This window comes from Theropithecus gelada, chromosome 11 (genome assembly GCF_003255815.1).
Source record: "Theropithecus gelada isolate Dixy chromosome 11, Tgel_1.0, whole genome shotgun sequence".
In the NCBI taxonomy this organism is placed as follows: domain Eukaryota; kingdom Metazoa; phylum Chordata; class Mammalia; order Primates; family Cercopithecidae; genus Theropithecus; species Theropithecus gelada.
In genome coordinates this window covers 80,609,145-80,628,190 of record NC_037679.1, presented here as the reverse complement: position 1 = coordinate 80,628,190, position 19,046 = coordinate 80,609,145, and the positions used below count along the sequence as shown (strand labels likewise).

Genomic DNA, 19,046 nt, shown 5'->3' with positions numbered 1-19,046 from the left:
TTGAACCCAGAAGGCAGAGGTTGCAATGAGTCGAGACTGTGCCACCGCACTCCAGCCTGGGCGACAGAGCAAGATTCCGTCTCAAAAAAAAAAAAAGACCTGGAATTTTCATATCTCCTTCTGTGTTTTGTCTATTGTGATATGTTGTTTTGGAGGGAGTATGAGGAAAATTCGGCCTCACACAGATATATACTAGTTGGAAAAGGGAGGAGTATTTTAATAATTGTGGATACTCTGATCCTCAACTAGAACTCAGCAGAGTTTTCTTTACAGGTTAGTTGCAACGTGGAGTCTGAAACTGTATCAGTGAGCTGTTCACACTGTTACATTGAACTTCATCAGCCTGTCTTGCCCTTTGAGTAGCTCATTTGCTCAGGCATGATGTTGTAACACCATGTATTGGTCATCTGGAAAATATTGGCTCCCTGAGTTAGGCGGATTTTCCAAATATTGGCACATAATATTATTTTAGAAATCACATTTGTTAATATGATCACTGATCTCATCAGAAAAGTCTCTCAGTATTGGGAAGCTGTGCAGGTTATGGTGGTTCATGTAAGTTTTCCAGAAGTCTAATTGTCATTCAGAAACTTGAATTTTGTCATTTGCAACAAATGCGGTCAGTTATTTTTCTGGAAATGACAAGCTCACTTCTTTGATCTTCACAGAAATACACCAATGTCCAGGGGCTTTCTATCAGTCATTCCTTCAAGTAAAAATAATCTATGGAGAAAGTGGCCATTTCGGCTCCCAGCTCAGTCACGAGTGCCTTTCCTTTGGTACGCATCACCTGTGTGCTGAGGCACTTTACACATATTCTTATTGTCACAAAGCATCTGAAAAGGATGTGTACTCTAGGGCAAGGTTTTCATAAAGTAATTTTTACTGTTTCATCAGAGATATTCTTAGATGAAACTGGGGATCTTTTTAATAAGTGTATGGCCGTGAGTCCCCTCATGGCTGCTGGTGCACCTGGGGGCCTTGCCTTGACTGGTGCTGAGGGGCCAGCAGTTTTACCCACCAGTACAAATATCAATACTGTGCAAAAGGCAAATAACATCGGTTATTCTGAAGACAGTTCTGACCTCCTAGCCTCTCTGTAAAGGTCTTGGGAGCCCGCAGTCCATGGTCTGTGCCTTGAATACCCACTGGTGAGATGCAGCCTCATCTCATCTGCATGGATCTGGGCTGGGTTCACGCCCCCGCTCCTTTGGAGCTTTTATGAATGTGAGGCCTTCCCTGATCTCCATATTTAAAATCAGCCCCCCTTCTGCCCCTCACTCCAGCCCTCTAATTTTTCCCCATGTCTCTGTCTCTAACATGCTCTGTTCTTCATTTTGTCTGCCTCCCTCCACTAAAATGTAAGCTCTGGATGGCAGAGATTTTGAGCTGTCTTGTTCCTTGCTGTATCCCCAGCAATTAAGAGTAGTATCTGGCATGCGGAGGTAGTAGCCTGATACATATTTCAGTGAATGAGTGAGTGAATGTGCCTGGGCCACTTTCCTGGGGTCTCCTGGCAGGTCTGAGGGGAGCAGCTCATTGCCCTTGACCTGGCCCTCCTGGGGGTCCATGCTTCCCACCCCTGATGACTTGTCTTGTTCTCCCTGGCTCCTCAGCCAGTGCTCCCCCACACCGCCGTGTGCCTTGTGTGTGGCGAGGCGGGGAAGGAAGACACGGTGGAAGAGGAGGAAGGCAAGTTTAACCTCATGCTCATGGAGTGCTCCATCTGCAACGAAATCATCCACCCCGGATGCCTTAAGGTGAGCGGCCCAGTGGGGACAGGTGATGCTGACGCTGTGGGGCTGGTAGGGTTGCTGGAGATGCTGGTGAGGTGGTGGGATGCAGGTCGTGCGGTGAATTCCTGGAGAACCCCTGAGTCTGGGTGGTCCTGTGTGTCAAGGGGATAAGCCCAGAGCAAGGAGGGCCTGGAGTACCTTGGAGACCCAGTGTCATTAAAGGAATAAACAGACCCCCACGTCCCAGGATGTCAGAACCAGAGAGGGTTCCCAGTCTCAGCGGATGGCAAACACAGGCTGCTTGTTTGTAGCTGGGCCAGAGGGAGAGCCTCCAGGTGGCTCCAGGCTTCTGGGAGAACAAGGCCCCACACCCCACTCCTTCCTTCAGCACCCTGTAGAGTCCTCTGCAAAGTCCTTTCTGCATGCCAGGCGCTGAGCTGGTGGCTTTACCTGGGTCATACCCCTCAGTGAGATGGGCACACTAACTTTTATGGCTGAGGACACCAGCCTACAGAGACATAGTGACTTGCCCAGGGTCCCAGAGAAGCAAAAGGGCTCCGCCTCTGAACCCTGGCCTGGATCCACAGTTGCCCGTCTCTGCCAGCCTCTGCGGCTGTGTTTTCTTTTGGCTGGAAACAGGATAGACGTGACACTGGGGAGGGGGTGCTGCTGCTTCTGGAAGACATGGCCTCACAGAGCCTTGTGCCCGTGGGCCCTCTTCTCCGCTCGTCCCTCTTCTGAGTCCTGGTGTTCCCCGCAGATTAAGGAGTCAGAGGGTGTGGTCAACGACGAGCTTCCAAACTGCTGGGAGTGTCCGAAGTGTAACCACGCCGGCAAGACCGGGAAAGTGAGTGCCGGGCTCCAAGTCCCAGGGTCAGTCGGGAGAGGGGCGGGCCTGGGCCTGGCTGGGACCAGCCTGTCCCAGGAGTGTCAGGCAGGTGGGGTGCCGTGGGCCTGGGGAGGAGGAAGGGCAAGTCCAAAGGTATACAGTTGGTCTGTTCCTTCTCTCTTTTTGGCCTACAAGCAAAAGCGTGGCCCTGGCTTTAAGTACGCCTCCAACCTGCCCGGCTCCCTGCTCAAGGAGCAGAAGATGAACCGGGACAACAAGGAAGGGCAGGAACCTGCCAAGCGGAGGAGCGAATGTGAGGAGGTGCCCCGGCGCAGGTCGGAGGAGCACCCCAAGAAGGTGCCGCCGGACGGCCTCCTGCGCAGAAAGTCTGATGACGTGCACCTGAGGAAGAAGCGGAAATACGAGAAGCCCCAGGAGCTGAGTGGACGCAAGCGGGTACGGACCAGGAGGGGCTGAGAGACAAAGGGGGTGGTCTGGCTGGTCCTAGGTGCTGGGTTGGAAGGCCGGGGGAGGGGGTGGGCAGCGAGTAGAGCTTGGGATAATCCCAGCCTCTTGCTGCCCTGAGCAGGTCACCTAAGTCCTGAGAGCCCTGCCCCAAGGAAAGGAGGGGAAAACCAGCGAGTCACTCCTCTTCCCACCCCCCCCTTTAGGCCTCATCGCTTCAAACGTCCCCCGGTTCCTCCTCTCACCTCTCGCCGAGGCCCCCTCTAGGCAGCAGCCTCAGCCCCTGGTGGAGATCCAGTCTCACTTACTTCCAGCAGCAGGTGCTCCCACGACGCACGCCCTCCTGAGGCCCTGGGGACTGGCGAGTCCCGGGCTGTCCCCCACCCCACCCCGCTGGTCCTCCACCCCACTGCTGCCTCTCCTGAGGCTTCCCAGGTCTCGGCCCCAGATCTCTGGCTCGTGGTTCTGGCTTCGGGCCTGGGAAGCTGTCTGTGACTAGAGCCTCTGTTGGTTGGGATGGAAGCTGTGAGTCCAGGGAACCTCTGAGGAGCCTGATGGCCCTGCTCCACCCACGGGCCATGCTGTCACCAGCCACAAGGTGGCGCCAGGAGTCTCTCCCAGCTCTTAGCCATTCCGGCTGGGCCGGGGATCCCCACAGGGCTGTGCTCCAGAACTGGCTCCCAAAGCCGAGGCTTGTTTGAATGGCGGCTGCACATCTCCGGGTCTGGGGGGTGGGAGGTCAGTTGGGTGGGAACAGTTCAACCGTACTACTTCCAGCTTCTTCCTTGAAAGCCGCAGGCAGGGCTCGCCCGTCTGTCGGTCAGACGTGGAGATGGCATTTGTGGGGAAGGCGCCCCTCCAGCCCCTCCTCTAGAGACTGTGGACTCATGGTGGGGTGGGGTGTCGAGGGGACCAAATCCCACGAGCCCGGGGAGCAAGCTCTGCGTCCTTTCTTTTTCGTGACAGCTCAAACCTGGCAAAGAAGATAAGCTTTTCAGGAAAAAGGTACCATCTTCCCCTCCCCCCTGTGCCCCAGGCCCGAGCGGTTAGAGCTGCACAGCAGCTCCCTGGGCCACAGTCCCGTGGCAGGGGGGCGGGAGGCCTTGGTTGGGCGCAGCCCTGAGCCCTACAGGCTGACGCGTCTCCGCTCTCGCCCTCAGCGTCGGTCCTGGAAGAACGCCGAGGACCGCATGGCGCTGGCCAACAAGCCCCTCCGGCGCTTCAAGCAGGAACCCGAGGACGATCTGCCCGAGGCACCCCCAAAGACCAGGGAGAGCGACCACTCCCGCTCCAGCTCCCCCACCGCAGGACCCAGCACCGAGGGGACCGAGGGCCCGGAGGAAAAGAAGAAGGTGAAGATGCGCCGGAAGCGGCGGCTTCCCAACAAGGAGCTGAGCAGGGAGCTGAGCAAGGAGCTCAACCACGAGATCCAGAGGACGGAGAGCAGCCTGGCCAACGAGAACCAGCAGCCCATCAAGTCGGAGCCTGAGAGCGAGGGCGAGGAGCCCAAGCGGCCCCCAGGCGTCTGCGAGCGTCCCCACCGCTTCAGCAAGGGGCTCAACAGCACCCCTCGGGAGCTGCGGCACCAGCTGGGACCCGGCCTGCGCAGCCCACCCCGTGTCATCTCCCGGCCCCCACCCTCCGTGTCCCCGCCCAAGTGTATCCAGATGGAGCGCCATGTGATCCGGCCACCCCCCATCAGCCCCCCGCCGGACTCGCTACCCCTGGACGATGGGGCAGCCCACATCATGCACAGGGAGGTGTGGATGGCCGTCTTCAGCTACCTCAGCCACCAAGACCTGTGTGTCTGCATGCGGGTCTGCAGGACCTGGAACCGCTGGTGAGCGGCAGCCTGTGTAGGGCTCTAGGTTAAGGCTCAGGCAGCACCAGGGATGGCCCGTGTGTGTGGAGTCGATGCTCTTTCCTTCCAAGCCCCAGTATGGCTTCACTGTGCTCCGCAAAGCGTTCCAGCTGGCTACAGTGGCCCCTCTGGTCTTGTTAGAGGAGGTGACCTGGTTTACTCCCTGATTTAGCTTCCTGGAGGGTAAAGTGAGGACCACGTGAAGTCCTTGGCTTTGGAGAGTTAGTCCAGGTTTCCAGCAAGGTTGCCAGTTGCAACTTCAGGCCAGCCGATATTTACCAGCTTTCTGGCCTTAGCTCTGCCTTACCCCTCTTGGATGAACGGGCATGAGACCTGCTTCATGGGGTTGTTTGGAAGAACGGCCGGTAGAGGGCGTTGTAAAGCCCATGGTAAATACTTGCGGGAGGCCTGGCGCAGTGGCTCATGCCTGTAATCCCAGCACTTTACGGGCGGATCAGTTGAAGTCAAGAGTTCAAGACCAGCCTGGCCAACATGGTGAAACCCCATTTCTACTAAAAATACAAAAATTAGCTGGGTGTGGTGGTGCAGACCTGTAATCCTGGCTACTCGGGAGGCTGAGGCAGGAGAATTGCTTGAATGTGGGAGACAAAGGTGGTGGTGAGCAGAGATTGCACCACTACACACCAGTCTGGTAACAGAGCGAGACTCTGTTTCAATACATACATACATACATACATACATACATACATAATTGATGGAGACTGGAGGCCATGGCTGTCAGAGCAGATGGCAGGTGCCTGCATCGGGGCGGGACAGGTGCTACACAGAGAAGGGTCCAGAGCACCGAGTTAAGGAGCCTCCCAGAAGTTGGTAGGTGGGGAGAGTTAGAGCCGTGCATGGGCTGCCAGGGAGCCCCACCTCTGACGATGTGTCCCCACCCGGCTGGTCCCCAGGTGCTGCGATAAGCGGTTGTGGACCCGCATTGACCTGAACCACTGCAAGTCTATCACACCCCTGATGCTGAGTGGCATCATCCGGCGACAGCCTGTCTCCCTCGACCTCAGCTGGACCAATATCTCCAAGAAGCAGCTGAGCTGGCTCATCAACCGGCTGCCTGGTGAGCCCTGGGCCAGTGGCCCCGAGTGTGTCTGCTGCAGTGGGGGCTGGGGGCGCATCCCCTGACCTTCACCCTTTTCTGTGTCCCCCGCAGGGCTCCGGGACTTGGTGCTGTCAGGCTGCTCATGGATTGCGGTCTCGGCCCTTTGCAGCTCCAGTTGTCCGCTGCTCCGGACTCTGGATGTCCAATGGGTGGAGGGACTAAAGGATGCCCAGATGCGGGATCTCCTGTCCCCGCCCACGGACAACAGGCCAGGTGAGTTGCCAGGCTGGGGGTTTCTGTGAGGGTGGGGTGACCGAGCTAGGCTGTTGGATCTGCTTTTACCCTCAGACCCCAGCATGTCCTCCATTGTTCTCAGGCCCCAGCCCTTCCCCAGAGGACATAGGGATGAGTCTCTGCTGCCGTGTTCTCAGTTTGCTTCAGGCACAGAGGGGATCTGGGAGGAGGCAGGGGCTCCTGTGCACATGCGAGACGCGCTCATGGGACTCCGTGTGCATCTCACTGCTTTCCTGTTGACTCACTCATGGGGGCTCTGCATGCGTCTCACTGCTTTGCTGTTGACTTGCCCCTCGTTGGTTTCAAGTCTCCATGGCCATCAGGATCAGTGTGGTTACGCAAGGGCTTCCAGGATGGCGCCTCCCCCTGGGCTGGACTGGACTGCCTAGGTCTGTGCTTCTTGCCAAGTCACAGGGATTGGAGGTGCTGCGCAGCCTCTGCACTGGTTGGCGGATGACTACTGGGTGGAATGTGGGCTCAGTGTTTAGGTCTTTTAGTTTTTCAAGAGAATCTGGAAATCTAAGTTTTGATGTGGAGTCTGATTTTTAACTGTTAGAATTCTGATTTTGGGAGGAAGCAGTTTGTAACTAAATGAGATCTGAGTGTTCTGTCTGGCTGGTGGGCCTTTTTAGAGTGTCATGTCAGTGTGACCAGGCCTCCTCGGTCAGATTGACGGGTTGCCCCTCCTTCCCGCCCCACCAGGTCAGATGGACAATCGGAGCAAGCTCCGGAACATCGTGGAGCTGCGCCTGGCAGGCCTGGACATCACAGATGCCTCCCTGCGGCTCATCATCCGCCACATGCCCCTGCTCTCCAAGCTCCACCTCAGTTACTGTAACCACGTCACCGACCAGTCCATCAACCTGCTCACCGCTGTTGGCACCACCACCCGAGACTCCTTAACCGAGATCAACCTGTCTGGTGAGTCAGGGGCCCCCATCAAGTCTGCCCAGCACTCCGTGGGAGGGCCAGGAGGTTCCCATTTGTGGAAAATGACTCGTGTGTTCACAACTATGTGGTCACAGTGCTTGGTGTCTCGTTTACTGAGATAGACAGCCCCGTCCAGAGGGGAAACACATTAAACAAAGAGTCACTGTTGGCTGGGTGTGGCGGCTCACGCCTGTAATCCCAGCACTTTGGGAGGCTGAGGCAGGTGGATCATAAGGACAGGAGTTCAAGACTAGCCTGGCCAACATGGTGAAACCCCGTCTCTGCAAAAATAATACAAAAATTAGCCGGGCATGGTGCCCGGCACCTGTAATCCCAGCTACTTGGGAGGCTGAGGCAGGAGAATCGCTTGAAACTGGAAGGTGGAGGTTGCTGTGAGCCAATATTGCGCCGCTGCACTCCAGCCTAGGTGACAAGACCAAAACTCTGTCTCAAAAAAAAAGTTGCTGTTGGAATTGTAGTAATTGCTACGCCCAGAATAGTGCCAGTTAGCAGCAGCCACGAGCACACAGCAGTGGTTCCTGACTGAAAATACGGACAAGGGACAGCTTCCCCAGGGGGTGCAGAGGAGCTGGTGCCTGACAACCAGGGTATGGAGATAGTGGGGGCTGGGGGGCGAGGGCCCTGGTGGGTAGGAGGGAGCTTGGTTTCTGCCTTTGCTGTCGTTGCTGACATGCACCCCTTGTGACTCTGCCATCAAGGGGCCTGTTGTTGGAGAGAAAAAAACCCACAGTTAGTTCCATTATTGTTCTGTGTCTGTCGCTGTGGTGGCAGGATCTTCACTCGCTCCATTTGCTGGCGGGGCGGCAGTTGGTTCTGAAGGACTTGGGGTTCCAGTATGCAGCGAGGTACACAGAGCAGTGCTGCCTGCTCTTAGCCCAACTAACCTGATTTTGGTCTGGTAGCTTAGGATGGTCTGGACTGGGGGGTGTCGGGTTTGGGTGAGACCAAAAAAAGAAAGAGAAAAAGAAACTTAACTTACGGGTTTTTTGTTTTGTTTTGTTTTTTTGTTTTTTGAGATGGAGTCTTGCTCTGTAGCCCAGGCTGGAGTACAGCAGCCCGATCTCCACTCACTGCAAGCTCCACCCTCTGGGTTCCCGCCACTCTCCTGCCTCAGCCTCCCGAGTAGCTGGGACTACAGGCGCCCGCCACCACGCCTGGCTAATTTTTTGTATTTTTAGTAGAGACAGGGTTTCACCATGCTAGCCAGGATGGTCTCGATCTTCTGACCTCGTGATCCGCCCGCCGTGGCCTCCCAAAGTGCTGGGATTACAGGTGTGAGCCACCGTGCACGGCCAGGTTTTTTTTTTTTTTTTTACCCTCAGAAATTACCAAGTACTAAAGACACCCCCATCTCACCAAATTACATTTTGACACAGCGCAGTGGTGATGTACACGTTGTTTTCTCCTCTGCATCCCACATTCATGCCTGATAAACTATCTGGCAACCGTGCCTCATAGCAGGGGCATGGGAGCTTTGGATGGGATGAGATCATTCAGGACCTAGGAAGCCATTCTTTCTCCTTATGAAGTTTTGATGACAGAAATTGTTCCACCTCGTGGAGGCAAAGAACCAGAGTGAATTGAGGCTTCTCCAGCTCAAGGGCCAGGTCATGGGCTTGAATCGGTGGTGGAGCTGCCCTTTGGAGAGGGTCTGGGAGTCATCTTACTCTAAGTGCTGGCATTTTAGTAAATCGCTTCATTATATCCTGGTTTAGTTATTATGGATGCGTAGCAGAGATCTCAGTATAAATTCCCTCCCCTGCGGTTTGGGCCATGCTGTGTGTGTGTATGCAAATCATCTTTGGCATTTTGTTTTTCCAGCATGATAAATTGAGGTCATCTTTTCATCTCAGTGCATAAGCTCTCTGCATTCTTTTTTGTCTTTTTTTTTTTTTTTTTGAGATGGAGCTTTGCTCTGTCGCCCAGGCTGGAGTGCAGTGGTACGATCTCGGCTCACTCCAACCTCTGCCTCCCATGTTCCAGTGATTCTTCTGCCTCAGTCTCGTGAGTAGCTGGGATTACAGGCGCCTGCCACCACGCCTGGCTAAGTTTTGTATTTTTAGTAGAGATGGGGTTTCACCATGTTGGCCAGGCTGGCCTTGAACTCCTGACCTCAGGTGATCCACCCATCTCTGCCTCCCAAAGTGCTGGGATTACAGGTGTGAGCCACCGCACCCAGCCTGCATTCTTGTTAAGAGCTGTGAAGTGGCTGGGCGCGGTGGCTCACACCTGTAATCCCAGCACTTTGGGAGGCTGAGGCAGGCGGATCATGAGGTCAGGAGATCGAGACCATCCTGGCTAACACGGTGAAACCCCGTCTCTCCTAAAAAAGAAAATACAAAAGAAAATTAGCTGGGTGTGGTGGTGGGCGCCTGTAGTCTCAGCTACTCGGGAGGCTGAGGCAGGAGAATGGCATGAACCCGGGAGGCGGAGCTTGCAGTGAGCCAAGATCGTGCCACTGCACTCCAGCCTGGGTGACAGAGCGAGACTCCATCTCAAAAAAAAAAGGAAAGAAAGAGCTGTGAAGTATATTAAGGCGTATCTCTATACTTAGACTCTTCTAGATTTTCTTTTAAAAAAAAAAAAAAACTTCCCCTCTCATCGGTGTAACTAGTTGAGTTACTGGAAAAATAAACTTATCCTGATGTAAGCACCAGAGATGGGAAAATAGTCTGTGCCACAAAATAGATGACAGTTGACATGCCTCAAGATCCTTAAACTTGGTTGGAGGGTCTGGTCTTGAGACAAGGGAAGTTGCAATTCTAGCTATTGTTCTGGCCAAATTCGATCGTGGAAAATTTATTGGGTGCTCAAGGCAGTCCCTTGCCTTTCCCTTCTCCACCCCATCCTCACTACCTGAGGCAACACCTTAAACTCTTGAATTCTTTCTTCTAGTGTTTACCTCCGCTATTTCAAACTAGCAAGCCTAGTGCTCACTTTGGCGCCCATTTGCTAAAATTGGAACAATACAGAGATGAGCATGGCCCCTGCACAAGGATGACATGCAAATTCGTGAAGTGTTCCATATTTTTAATTAAAAACAAAATGAAAAAATACCAAGCCTATACTGCAATTTCTTTTTTTTCTCCCATGTGGATATTATGTATTTATTAACTTGCTATTAGATAACATGAGGATTTACTACTGTTGTATCCTTCCCTCCCACCCCCCCTCCTGTTTTTCTCCCTCCATCTTTTCTAATTTTTGGTTGTCACTATTCTTTCACTTATTATGAGCATGTTAAGTGTTGGTCACTGTTGAGCCAAACAGTGTATTATGAGTACATTTTCTTTCTTGCTCAATGTTTTTGTTGTTTAATTGCTCATTTTGTTTGCTTAGTTTCTATGCAAATGGTACAACAGAATTGAATGCTCTCCCCCTCCCCACCCCCAACTCATCACTCTCTTGACCAGTTTTTGTAGGAGACTTGCCTCCTGACTTCTTTTCCTCCCCTTCCGTTTTCTCCTCTGGGACTGGCTGCCCCCGCCTGCCGCACCACTGCCATCCTGGACTCCTTTGGTGTCTGTCTTGTCCTAGGTACCTTCCTTCCTTGATCTCGTATCTTCTTTCTTGGTTTACTATCACGTTTGCTGAGAGACATTTTCTAGACCCTGTGTGTCTGGATTCGTTTTTATTATACCCTCCCATTTAGTGGCTAGTTCTGCTGGGAATAGAACCCTAATCTGGGAGCCTGTTGCTACAGTAAGTAGGAGGTTTTGCTCCACCATCTTCTGCCTTCCAGAGGCAGGGTCCAAAACTATTTGATTCTTCATCTGTCAGTGAATCTATTTTCTCTCCTTGTCAGTTAATAGAAAGTTGTCTCTAGTTGTCTGCATTTTTCGATGACAAACTTCAGTTTGAATCCATTTCACCTACCATGCTGAACACTCACAGAACCCCTTCAGTCTGGACGTCTGTGTTCTTCAGTTGTAGAAAAACTTCTTGAATTCTTTCTTAAGTTCGTCCCCTTCTGTTTTCCTCTTTCTGGACTAGTCCTCTGATTCCTGTCTTCCCTCCTCATTTCCATGTCAATGTCTTTTTGCTGTATTTTCTGTGAGTTTTCCCTTACTTTATCATACAACTTTTTTTTTTTTTTTTTTTTTTTTTGAGACGGAGTCTCGCTCTGTCGCCCAGGCTGGAGTGCAGTGGTGCGATCTCAGCTCGCTGCAAGCTCCGCCTCCCGGGTTCACGCCATTCTCCTGCCTCAGCCTCCCGAGTAGCAGGGACTACAGGCGCCCGCCACCACGCCCAGGTAATTTTTTGTATTTTTAGTAGAGACGGCGTTTCACTGTGTTAGCCAGGATGGTCTCGATCTCCTGACCTCGTGATCCCCCTGCCTCGGCCGTCCAAAGTGCTGGGATTACAGGCGTGAGCCACTGTGCCTGACCACAGCTTATACACTGAGTTTTTCATTTCTGCTGTTGTGCAGTTGAACCATATGAAACTGCTGTTTAAAATAGGTCAAAAATAGTCAAATGTTGGCATTTTCATATGGTTCAACCTATATGTTTAGTTTTCAATCTGTGTTCTCTGAACGTTTTGTGGAATGGCCTGTTCTTGTTTTTTGGAGCCAGATACTTTCCTACCTGAGGATATGAATGATTGTTTTATTTTCTTCTCTCTGTGTTGACTGTTCCTTTCAAATGCTGTCAGTGGCCTTCGGCAGAGGCTGTCCTCAGCTTGAGTGCAATGCTTGCTTGTCCCTCCACTCCAGGGTGATCAGAGTGGGCACGCTGCTGGAGCTTGTCTGCTATGGACGACACTTACAGTGTGGTCTCTGTGGGTCCTTTCTTTGGAGAAACCTGGACATCATATCTTTCGAACTTCTTCTTAAGCTAGTCAGGATTGCCAGAAAGACTCTCCTTGATCTCCTACGGGTGTGGGCTGGACCGCTGTTGGTATGGCCAAGTATGGGGCTTGATAGGGGAAGGAGGTTCTCAACAGTCAGCAGGTAAATTTTCCCTTAGCCCCACTTTTGAGTGGGCACCCCTACTTTCTGTGCCCACTGGAACCCAGCCCATCAGGCACTAAAACCCCAGTCTTCTGCTGGGGAAGGAATCCAAACATCTTACTACTCCTTGAATAGATTTCAGCCAGTGCTTCTGTTACTAACACCATCTTTAGCCCCACTTCCAATGTACCTGTCACTTTCAATGCAAGAGGAATTTCTGAGAAATCACCACTAAACACCTTAGAGGTGTTCTATAGAATAATTATTCTTTTCTGCTTTCCCGTCAGCCACTTTAGGGTTAAACTTTCTCAAGTCTCCTAAATTGTTACCTCTTCTTCAGCTTCCAAAATTAGAAAAATAATTATGTTGTAGTGAAATAATATGTAATATAAAATAGACCACCTTAGCCATTTTTGGGCTCATAATTCAGTGGCATTAAGTACATTCACAGTGTTGTGCAACTGTCACCAACATCCATCTCCAGACTTTTTTTGTTTTAGAGACAGGGTCTCGCTGTGTTGCCCAGGCTGGTCTCAAACCCCTGGGCTCAAGCAGTCCTCCTGCCCCAGCCTCCCAAAATGTTAGAATTACAGGCATGAGCCACTGCACCTGGCCTTTTTAATTTTTTTTTCCCCTTTGTTGGCTGTGATTTTGGTGTCATATCAATCTTTGCAAAGTCTAATGTCATGAAAAATTTCCCCTATGTTCTCTTTTTCTTTTTTCAAGACAGAGTCTTGCACTGTCGCCCAGATTTGAGTGCAGTGGTGTGATGTCAGCTCACTGCAGCTTCCACCTCCTGGGTTCATGCGATTCTCATGCCTCAGTCTCCAAGTAGCTGGGAGTACAGGCGCCTGCCCCCACACCCCACTAATTTTTGTATTTTTAGTAGAGACGAGGTTTCACCATATTGGCCAGGCTGGTCTCGAACTCCTGATCTTGTGATCCACCTGCCTCGGTTTCCCAAAGTGCTGTGATTACAGGCATGAGCCACTGCGCACGGCCGGGTCCAGCTTATTCTTTTGCATGTTGAAATCCAATTTTCCCAGCAATATTTATTGAAAAGATTACCTATTACTTCATTGAATGCTGTTGGCACCCTTTTCAAAAATCACTTTACCATATATTTGAGGGTTTGTTTCTGGGCTCCTGATTCTTTTTTTTTTTTTTTGATACACAGTCTCACTATGTTGTCCAGCCTGGAGTGCAGTGCAGTGGCACGATCTTGGCTCACTGCAACCTCCACCTCCTGCATTCAAGTGATTCTCCTGCCTCAGCCTCCTTTGTAGCTGGGAGTACAGGTGTGTGCCACCACGCCATGTTGGCCAGGGTGGTCTCAAACTCCTGACCTCAGGTGATCCACCCACCTCAGCCTCCCAAAGTGCTGAGATTATAGGTGTGAGTCACCACACCTGGCCGAGCTCTTGATTCTATTCCATTGGTCTGTATGTCTATCCTTTTTCCTGTAATGTGCTTTATTTATGAATGAATGAATGACAGGGGCTTACTCTGTCATCCAGGCTGGAGTGCAGTGGTGTGATCATGTCTCACTGCAGGCTCCACCTCCCAGGCTCAAGTGATCCTCCCACCTCAACCTCCCATGTAGTTGAGACTAGAGGTACATACCACCATGATTGGCTAATTTTGGTATTTTTTTTATAGAGACAGGCTTTTGCTATGTTGCTCAGGCTGGTCTTGAACTCATAGGCTCAAGTCATCCACCCACCTCAGCCTCCCAAGTGCTGGTCTCACAGGCATGAGCCATTGCGCTTGGCCTATGTATTTTATTTGGAGACGGGATCTCACTGTGTTGCTCAGGCTGGAATCATACTCCTGGGCTCAAGTGATTTTCCACCTCAGCTTCAGATTAGCTCAAGTTCTTCAACTTTGTTCTTTTTTTGGATTGTTTGGACAACTTGGAGCCCCATGCGTTCACATGACTTTTAGGATAGATTTTTCTATTTCTGCAAAAAACACTACTAGGATTTTAGAGCAATGTCATTGAGTCTGTAGATGTCTGTGGGTAGTGCTGACATCTTAATAGTATTAAGTCTTCCAATCCATGAACATAGGATGACTTTCCATTTATTTTTGTCTAATTTAGTTTTTTTCGGCAATGTTTTCCAGTCTTCAAAGTACAAGTCTTTCCTTGGTTAAATTTATTCCTGAAGCTAGGCATGGTGGCACACACCTATAGTCCCAGCTACTCAGGAAGCTGAGGTGGGAGGATCACTTGAGCCCAGGAGTCCTAGACCAGCCTGGGCAAAGTAGTGAGATTCCAGATCTAAAACGTTTAAAGGCTGAGGGAGAACTGATGAGGATGCTAACAAAAGTGATGTTCCTCCACAGGCTGGCGGGCGGGCAGGCGGGCCCCATGCGCCAGCAGGAAACATCTGTCAGCCTGCCTGTGGAGGGTCCAAGAAACCAGGCTGCAGTGAACTCTGACGCACAGAGGGACCAAAGGAAAGTCTTTTCCTTCTAGCTTCTTTTCTGGAAGGGTCTTTGGGCTCCAGTTTTGGGGAATATTTGAACCACAAACTAGGAAGAATGCTGGCTGGGCATGAATGAGCATCCAAAGAGGGCCCAAATTAGTACCCAAAGACAACTCAGAAAAGGAGCCAGCTGGGCCTCCAGGCCTCACTTCACACCCAGTGCTGCCTTACCACCAACAGGTGACTGCCAGGATGCACCTGAGGCCCCCTCAGTTGTCTGACAGCCGCAGGCCACGGCAGTGTGCCAGCCAGACGGCAGAGTTCTCTGGCATGGGAGCTGCCTGTTCTGGTGCTTGAAGGTGCCAAGGGAGAGGCAGGACTTGGGTCAGTCCCTTCTAGCCAGGAACTAGGCAAACATTGGAGGAGGAAAATATCCCTGAGCTGGTGATGGAGTGGGGACAGCATAGCTGGATCTGAGTAAGGAATGAGACGCATTCTGGGGATGAGCTAGACAGTGCTCTGGAAGGCAGATAGGGAGCTGGGAACAGGGTCAAGATGGAAGATTCTGAGGGTGATTTCTTGCTGAAAATGTCTAGCCTGAATCTAAGCAAGCCTCTGGGATATCTGCAGTTTATAGGAAACACAGCAGATAAGAAACAAGCTAAATGACACCTTGAAGATGACAAGTGAGAATGTGGGACATCCTCTAAGAAACCATCCTGGTCAGACGGGCTCAACACCTGTAATCCCAGTGGTTTGGGAGGCTGGGTGGGGAGGATAACTTGAGACCAGGAGTTCAAATCTAACTGGTCAACATGTCATAGTAAATAACGAAAAATGAAAAGTATTTGAAAATAAGCTTATATTAGTAAAATCCCTATTCTTTATACTTAAAATGAATCAAGTATTGAGTTTTGGGGATCATGAGTTTCCTGAAGGAATTGTATGATAGCATTCTACAACTTCCTTCATCATTGGATTTTGCAGTAAGATAAACAGGGTCAGGCATTTGAGGGGGAACTACTTGAGGGATTAATTAGAAGATTAAGGGATACCCTTTGAAAAACTGAGTTATTGCCGGGCACAGTGGCTCACACCTGTAATCCCAGCACTTTGGGAGGCTGAGCCGGGTGGATCACCTGAGTTCAGGAGTTCAAGACCAGCCTGGCCAACACGGGGAAACCCTGTCTCTACTAAAAATACAAAAAACTAGGCCGGGCGCAGTGGCTCAAGCCTGTAATCCCAGCACTTCAGGAGGCCGAGGTGGGCAGATCACGAAGTCAGGAGATCGAGACCATCCTGGCTAACACAGTGAAACCCTGTCTCTACTAAAAATACAAAAAAAAAGAAATTAGCCGGATGTGGTGGCGGGCGCCTATAGTCCCAGCTACTCTGGAGGCTGAGGCGGGAGAGTGGCGTGAACCCGGGAGGCGGAGCTTGCAGTGAGCCGAGATTGCGCCACTGCACTCCAGCCTGGGCGACAGAGCGAGACTCCGTCTCAAAAAAAAAAAATTAAAAAAAAAAAAATATACAAATACAAAAAATTAGCCAGGCGTGGTGGCAGGCGCCTGTAGTCCAGCTACTTGGGAGGCTGAGGCAGGAGAATGTTGTGAACCCGGGAGGCGAGGTGGAACTTGCAGTGAGCTGAGATCGCCTCACTGCACTCCAGCCTGGGCAACAAGAGCAAAACTCCGTCTCCAAAAAAACCAAAACCACGAAAAACTGAGTTGTCTGTTGAAGCATCTCTCTATCAGCATTGTTGTTTTCCCATCTTCAGTCTAAAAGCACGGCCTTCACTTGTGAATGCCTATGTGTATGTAGACAGCTTTCCAGTACCACTGCTCCACATGAATTGGTGAGCATCTGTTTGAAGATTCTGTGCTGACGTGGAGGACACTGTCTGAAAGGACTGGCTGTATAAAGGAAGTCAGTTTGGTGGCTCACGTGGTGCTCTGACTTTACTACTTTACACCACCTCCTCACCTGCAGGGATTTTGATAACATGTAGATAGCACAGGCTTTGTATGTATGATTGTGGTTTTCCCTTAGTATTTTTATTCCCACTCAGTTTAATAGAGAAATGAAAGTGTTGATACTAAGGATGACTAGCAAAGGTCACAAATGTAATACCATTGAGGCTGGGCACAGTAGCTCAAGCCTGTAATCCCAGTACTTTGGGAGGCCAAGGCAGGCAGATCACGTGAGGTCAGGAGTTTGAGGCCAGCTTGGACAACACGGTGGAACGCAGTTTCTACTAAAAGTGCCAAAAAAAAAAAAAAAGGCGGGCATGGTGGTGGCCGCCTGTAATTCCAGCTATTTGGGAGGCTGAGGCAGGAGAAGCACTTAAACCTGGGAGGCGGAGGTTGCAGTGAGTCAAGATTGTGCCATTGCACCCCAGCCTGGGTGACAAGAGTGAGACTCTGCCTCCAAAGAAAAAACAAAAAAGGAAAGAAAAGAAAAGCACAGAGGGTGTGATGAAGTCTGAATTCTGCTTTTGCTAGAAGGGCATGTTGGTCTGGTGCCTAGGCTGATGGAACACGGTGAGTCCTGGGGTTAGGACCAAACAGCTGTCCCTCGTGCTGTGAATTGCTCCAAAGCACTGGGGCCTGCAAAAGCAAAAGTGATCCCAAGATGCCCTTAGCAGTGTTCTTTCTGTGACCCAGTGATGCCCTTCTGGGAATTTATCTGAAGAGGCAGATAAATGCACGGTAATAGACACAGAGCAGTATTCATCAACAATATATTAGATGAGAAAAGCAAACTACTTAACATGGTGTGTTAGCCTATTATTGTAAAAGCACATAGAACTACTTACATGAGCATAGGCATGTATAGAGGCCGCTGTGTGGTAAATTAGAAGTGATTTTCACATGGTTATTTGAATGCTTTTGAGGCCTATATTAACCTTTATACCTGGTGGGTGAAACCCTTCCCCATTTGAAGAAGAGAAATTTTAAGCAAATAACATTTTATTTAGTGCAGCACAGCAGGGGTTGGAATATGTAGAGCTCTGACCTGTCCTCAGTGCTGAGTGCCTGGGTCTGGGGGGGCCTTCTGGCTCCTGGCCTTCACACCTCACATTACTTATTCTCTGCAGACTGCAATAAGGTCACTGATCAGTGCCTGTCCTTCTTCAAACGCTGTGGAAACATCTGTCACATTGACCTGAGGTACTGCAAGCAAGTCACCAAGGAAGGCTGTGAGCAGTTCATAGCCGAGATGTCTGTGAGTGTCCAGTTTGGGCAAGTAGAAGAAAAACTCCTGCAAAAACTGAGTTAGTCCAAGGACAAGAATGTAAATACGGGGTGGGCTCTGGGAGGGGAAGAGACTTTACAAAAATGAGGGCTTTTATTTTCCATTTGGAACGTGGGACAACAGACCACAATGCAATTCCATTTTGCAAGTCTTTCCAAGGGAGAAGCTGTTCAACCACCCATTTGGGGGATGAGTGAGCCGACACTTTCCTTTGGTCTTTCTAAATCATAACTGCACTGCTTTCTGGACCATTTCTAAGGCGGCCTTTACAAGAAGACATTCCTGTCAGAGAGGAGGGTGGACTTTGGAGAAATTCTCATACTGAAGCATGAGCTTAGGAGTTTCTGTTAGTGGTAGTGGTGTTTTGGACACTTCATTCCTTGCAACACTGAGGTTTTGGGTGTTGACGTAAAGTGGACCACACACCACATCTGCTGCCGTCTTGACACTTTTTTTTGTTTGGTTGGTTTTGTTACATCCTACATTATGCAGAACTATTTTTGTACAAATTGTTTAAAAGTTATTTATGCAAGGTTGAATGCATACCAGTGTTTTTATTGTTTTGAGATTGCCAATTTTCCTGATTTCCTTAAGGTAGGAGAGAATTTAACGTGTACTTCATCGACACAACCCATCTACAAATGTGCCCAGATCTAACAAAGCAGGCTAAGACCTTCCACTTAAAAGCATGTTTAACTGGAAGTTGAGAGCCTGCTTTGTACCTCAAGAGTTACATGAGCATGTTGTGGATAAATGTAAATTATAGTTGAAGTAAGATACTCTGCCAGGTTTCCTCTGTAGAGAATTCACTTTTCTCAAATTTTAAAATTTCGACTTCAGCCTTTGCACTCAGGAGGGTCTGCTCCAGCATGAGCTCTTGTACTTACATAGATCTAATTTATACAGTGAGTCAAGACGTAGAATAAATGCTCCCACATAGCCTTTCTTTTGCTTTTTTCTCTCCTCTGAAGTGTGACTTGAGTTCTCATTTAGGTTTGTAACATGGCTATTTCCTAGTTGTAAAGTTCTGCATTTATAAGTGCCATTGTTGTAAGGTGGTGTTTCCTAGACCTTCCCTGATGCGATTTTACCTTTGTTGAATTTGTATAAACAATTGTACAAAAAAAAACCACTCTTGAACTTTGAGGGTTTTTGTTCTAGGAGTGGACTAGAAGTTTAAGCCCAGAGTCAGTAAACACTGTTTTGAGGCCCAAA

The 19,046-nt window shown here is 50.2% G+C and overlaps 1 protein-coding gene and 1 non-coding gene across 5 annotated transcripts in view; both read left to right on the top strand.

Moving 5' to 3' along the window:
• The window catches only part of KDM2B (lysine demethylase 2B), a 153,659-nt gene extending 134,613 nt beyond the window's left edge, over positions 1–19,046 (top strand). For 3 of the 4 annotated variants that reach the window (XM_025401372.1, XM_025401373.1, XM_025401374.1), the window contains exons 14-23: positions 1,617–1,760; positions 2,497–2,583; positions 2,761–3,021; positions 3,237–3,350; positions 3,997–4,035; positions 4,191–4,870; positions 5,806–5,969; positions 6,063–6,224; positions 6,948–7,166; positions 17,674–19,046. In XM_025401372.1, the coding sequence (XP_025257157.1) occupies positions 1,617–1,760; positions 2,497–2,583; positions 2,761–3,021; positions 3,237–3,350; positions 3,997–4,035; positions 4,191–4,870; positions 5,806–5,969; positions 6,063–6,224; positions 6,948–7,166; positions 17,674–17,855 (2,052 nt within the window). In that variant the 3' untranslated portion in view covers positions 17,856–19,046. The remainder of the gene's footprint in view (positions 1–1,616; positions 1,761–2,496; positions 2,584–2,760; positions 3,022–3,236; positions 3,351–3,996; positions 4,036–4,190; positions 4,871–5,805; positions 5,970–6,062; positions 6,225–6,947; positions 7,167–17,673) is intronic. The other variant, XM_025401375.1, reaches the window with a different exon arrangement.
• LOC112635600 lies at positions 10,126–10,228 on the top strand. The gene has a single exon (XR_003121947.1). It is a non-coding gene; the product is annotated as a U6 spliceosomal RNA (small nuclear RNA).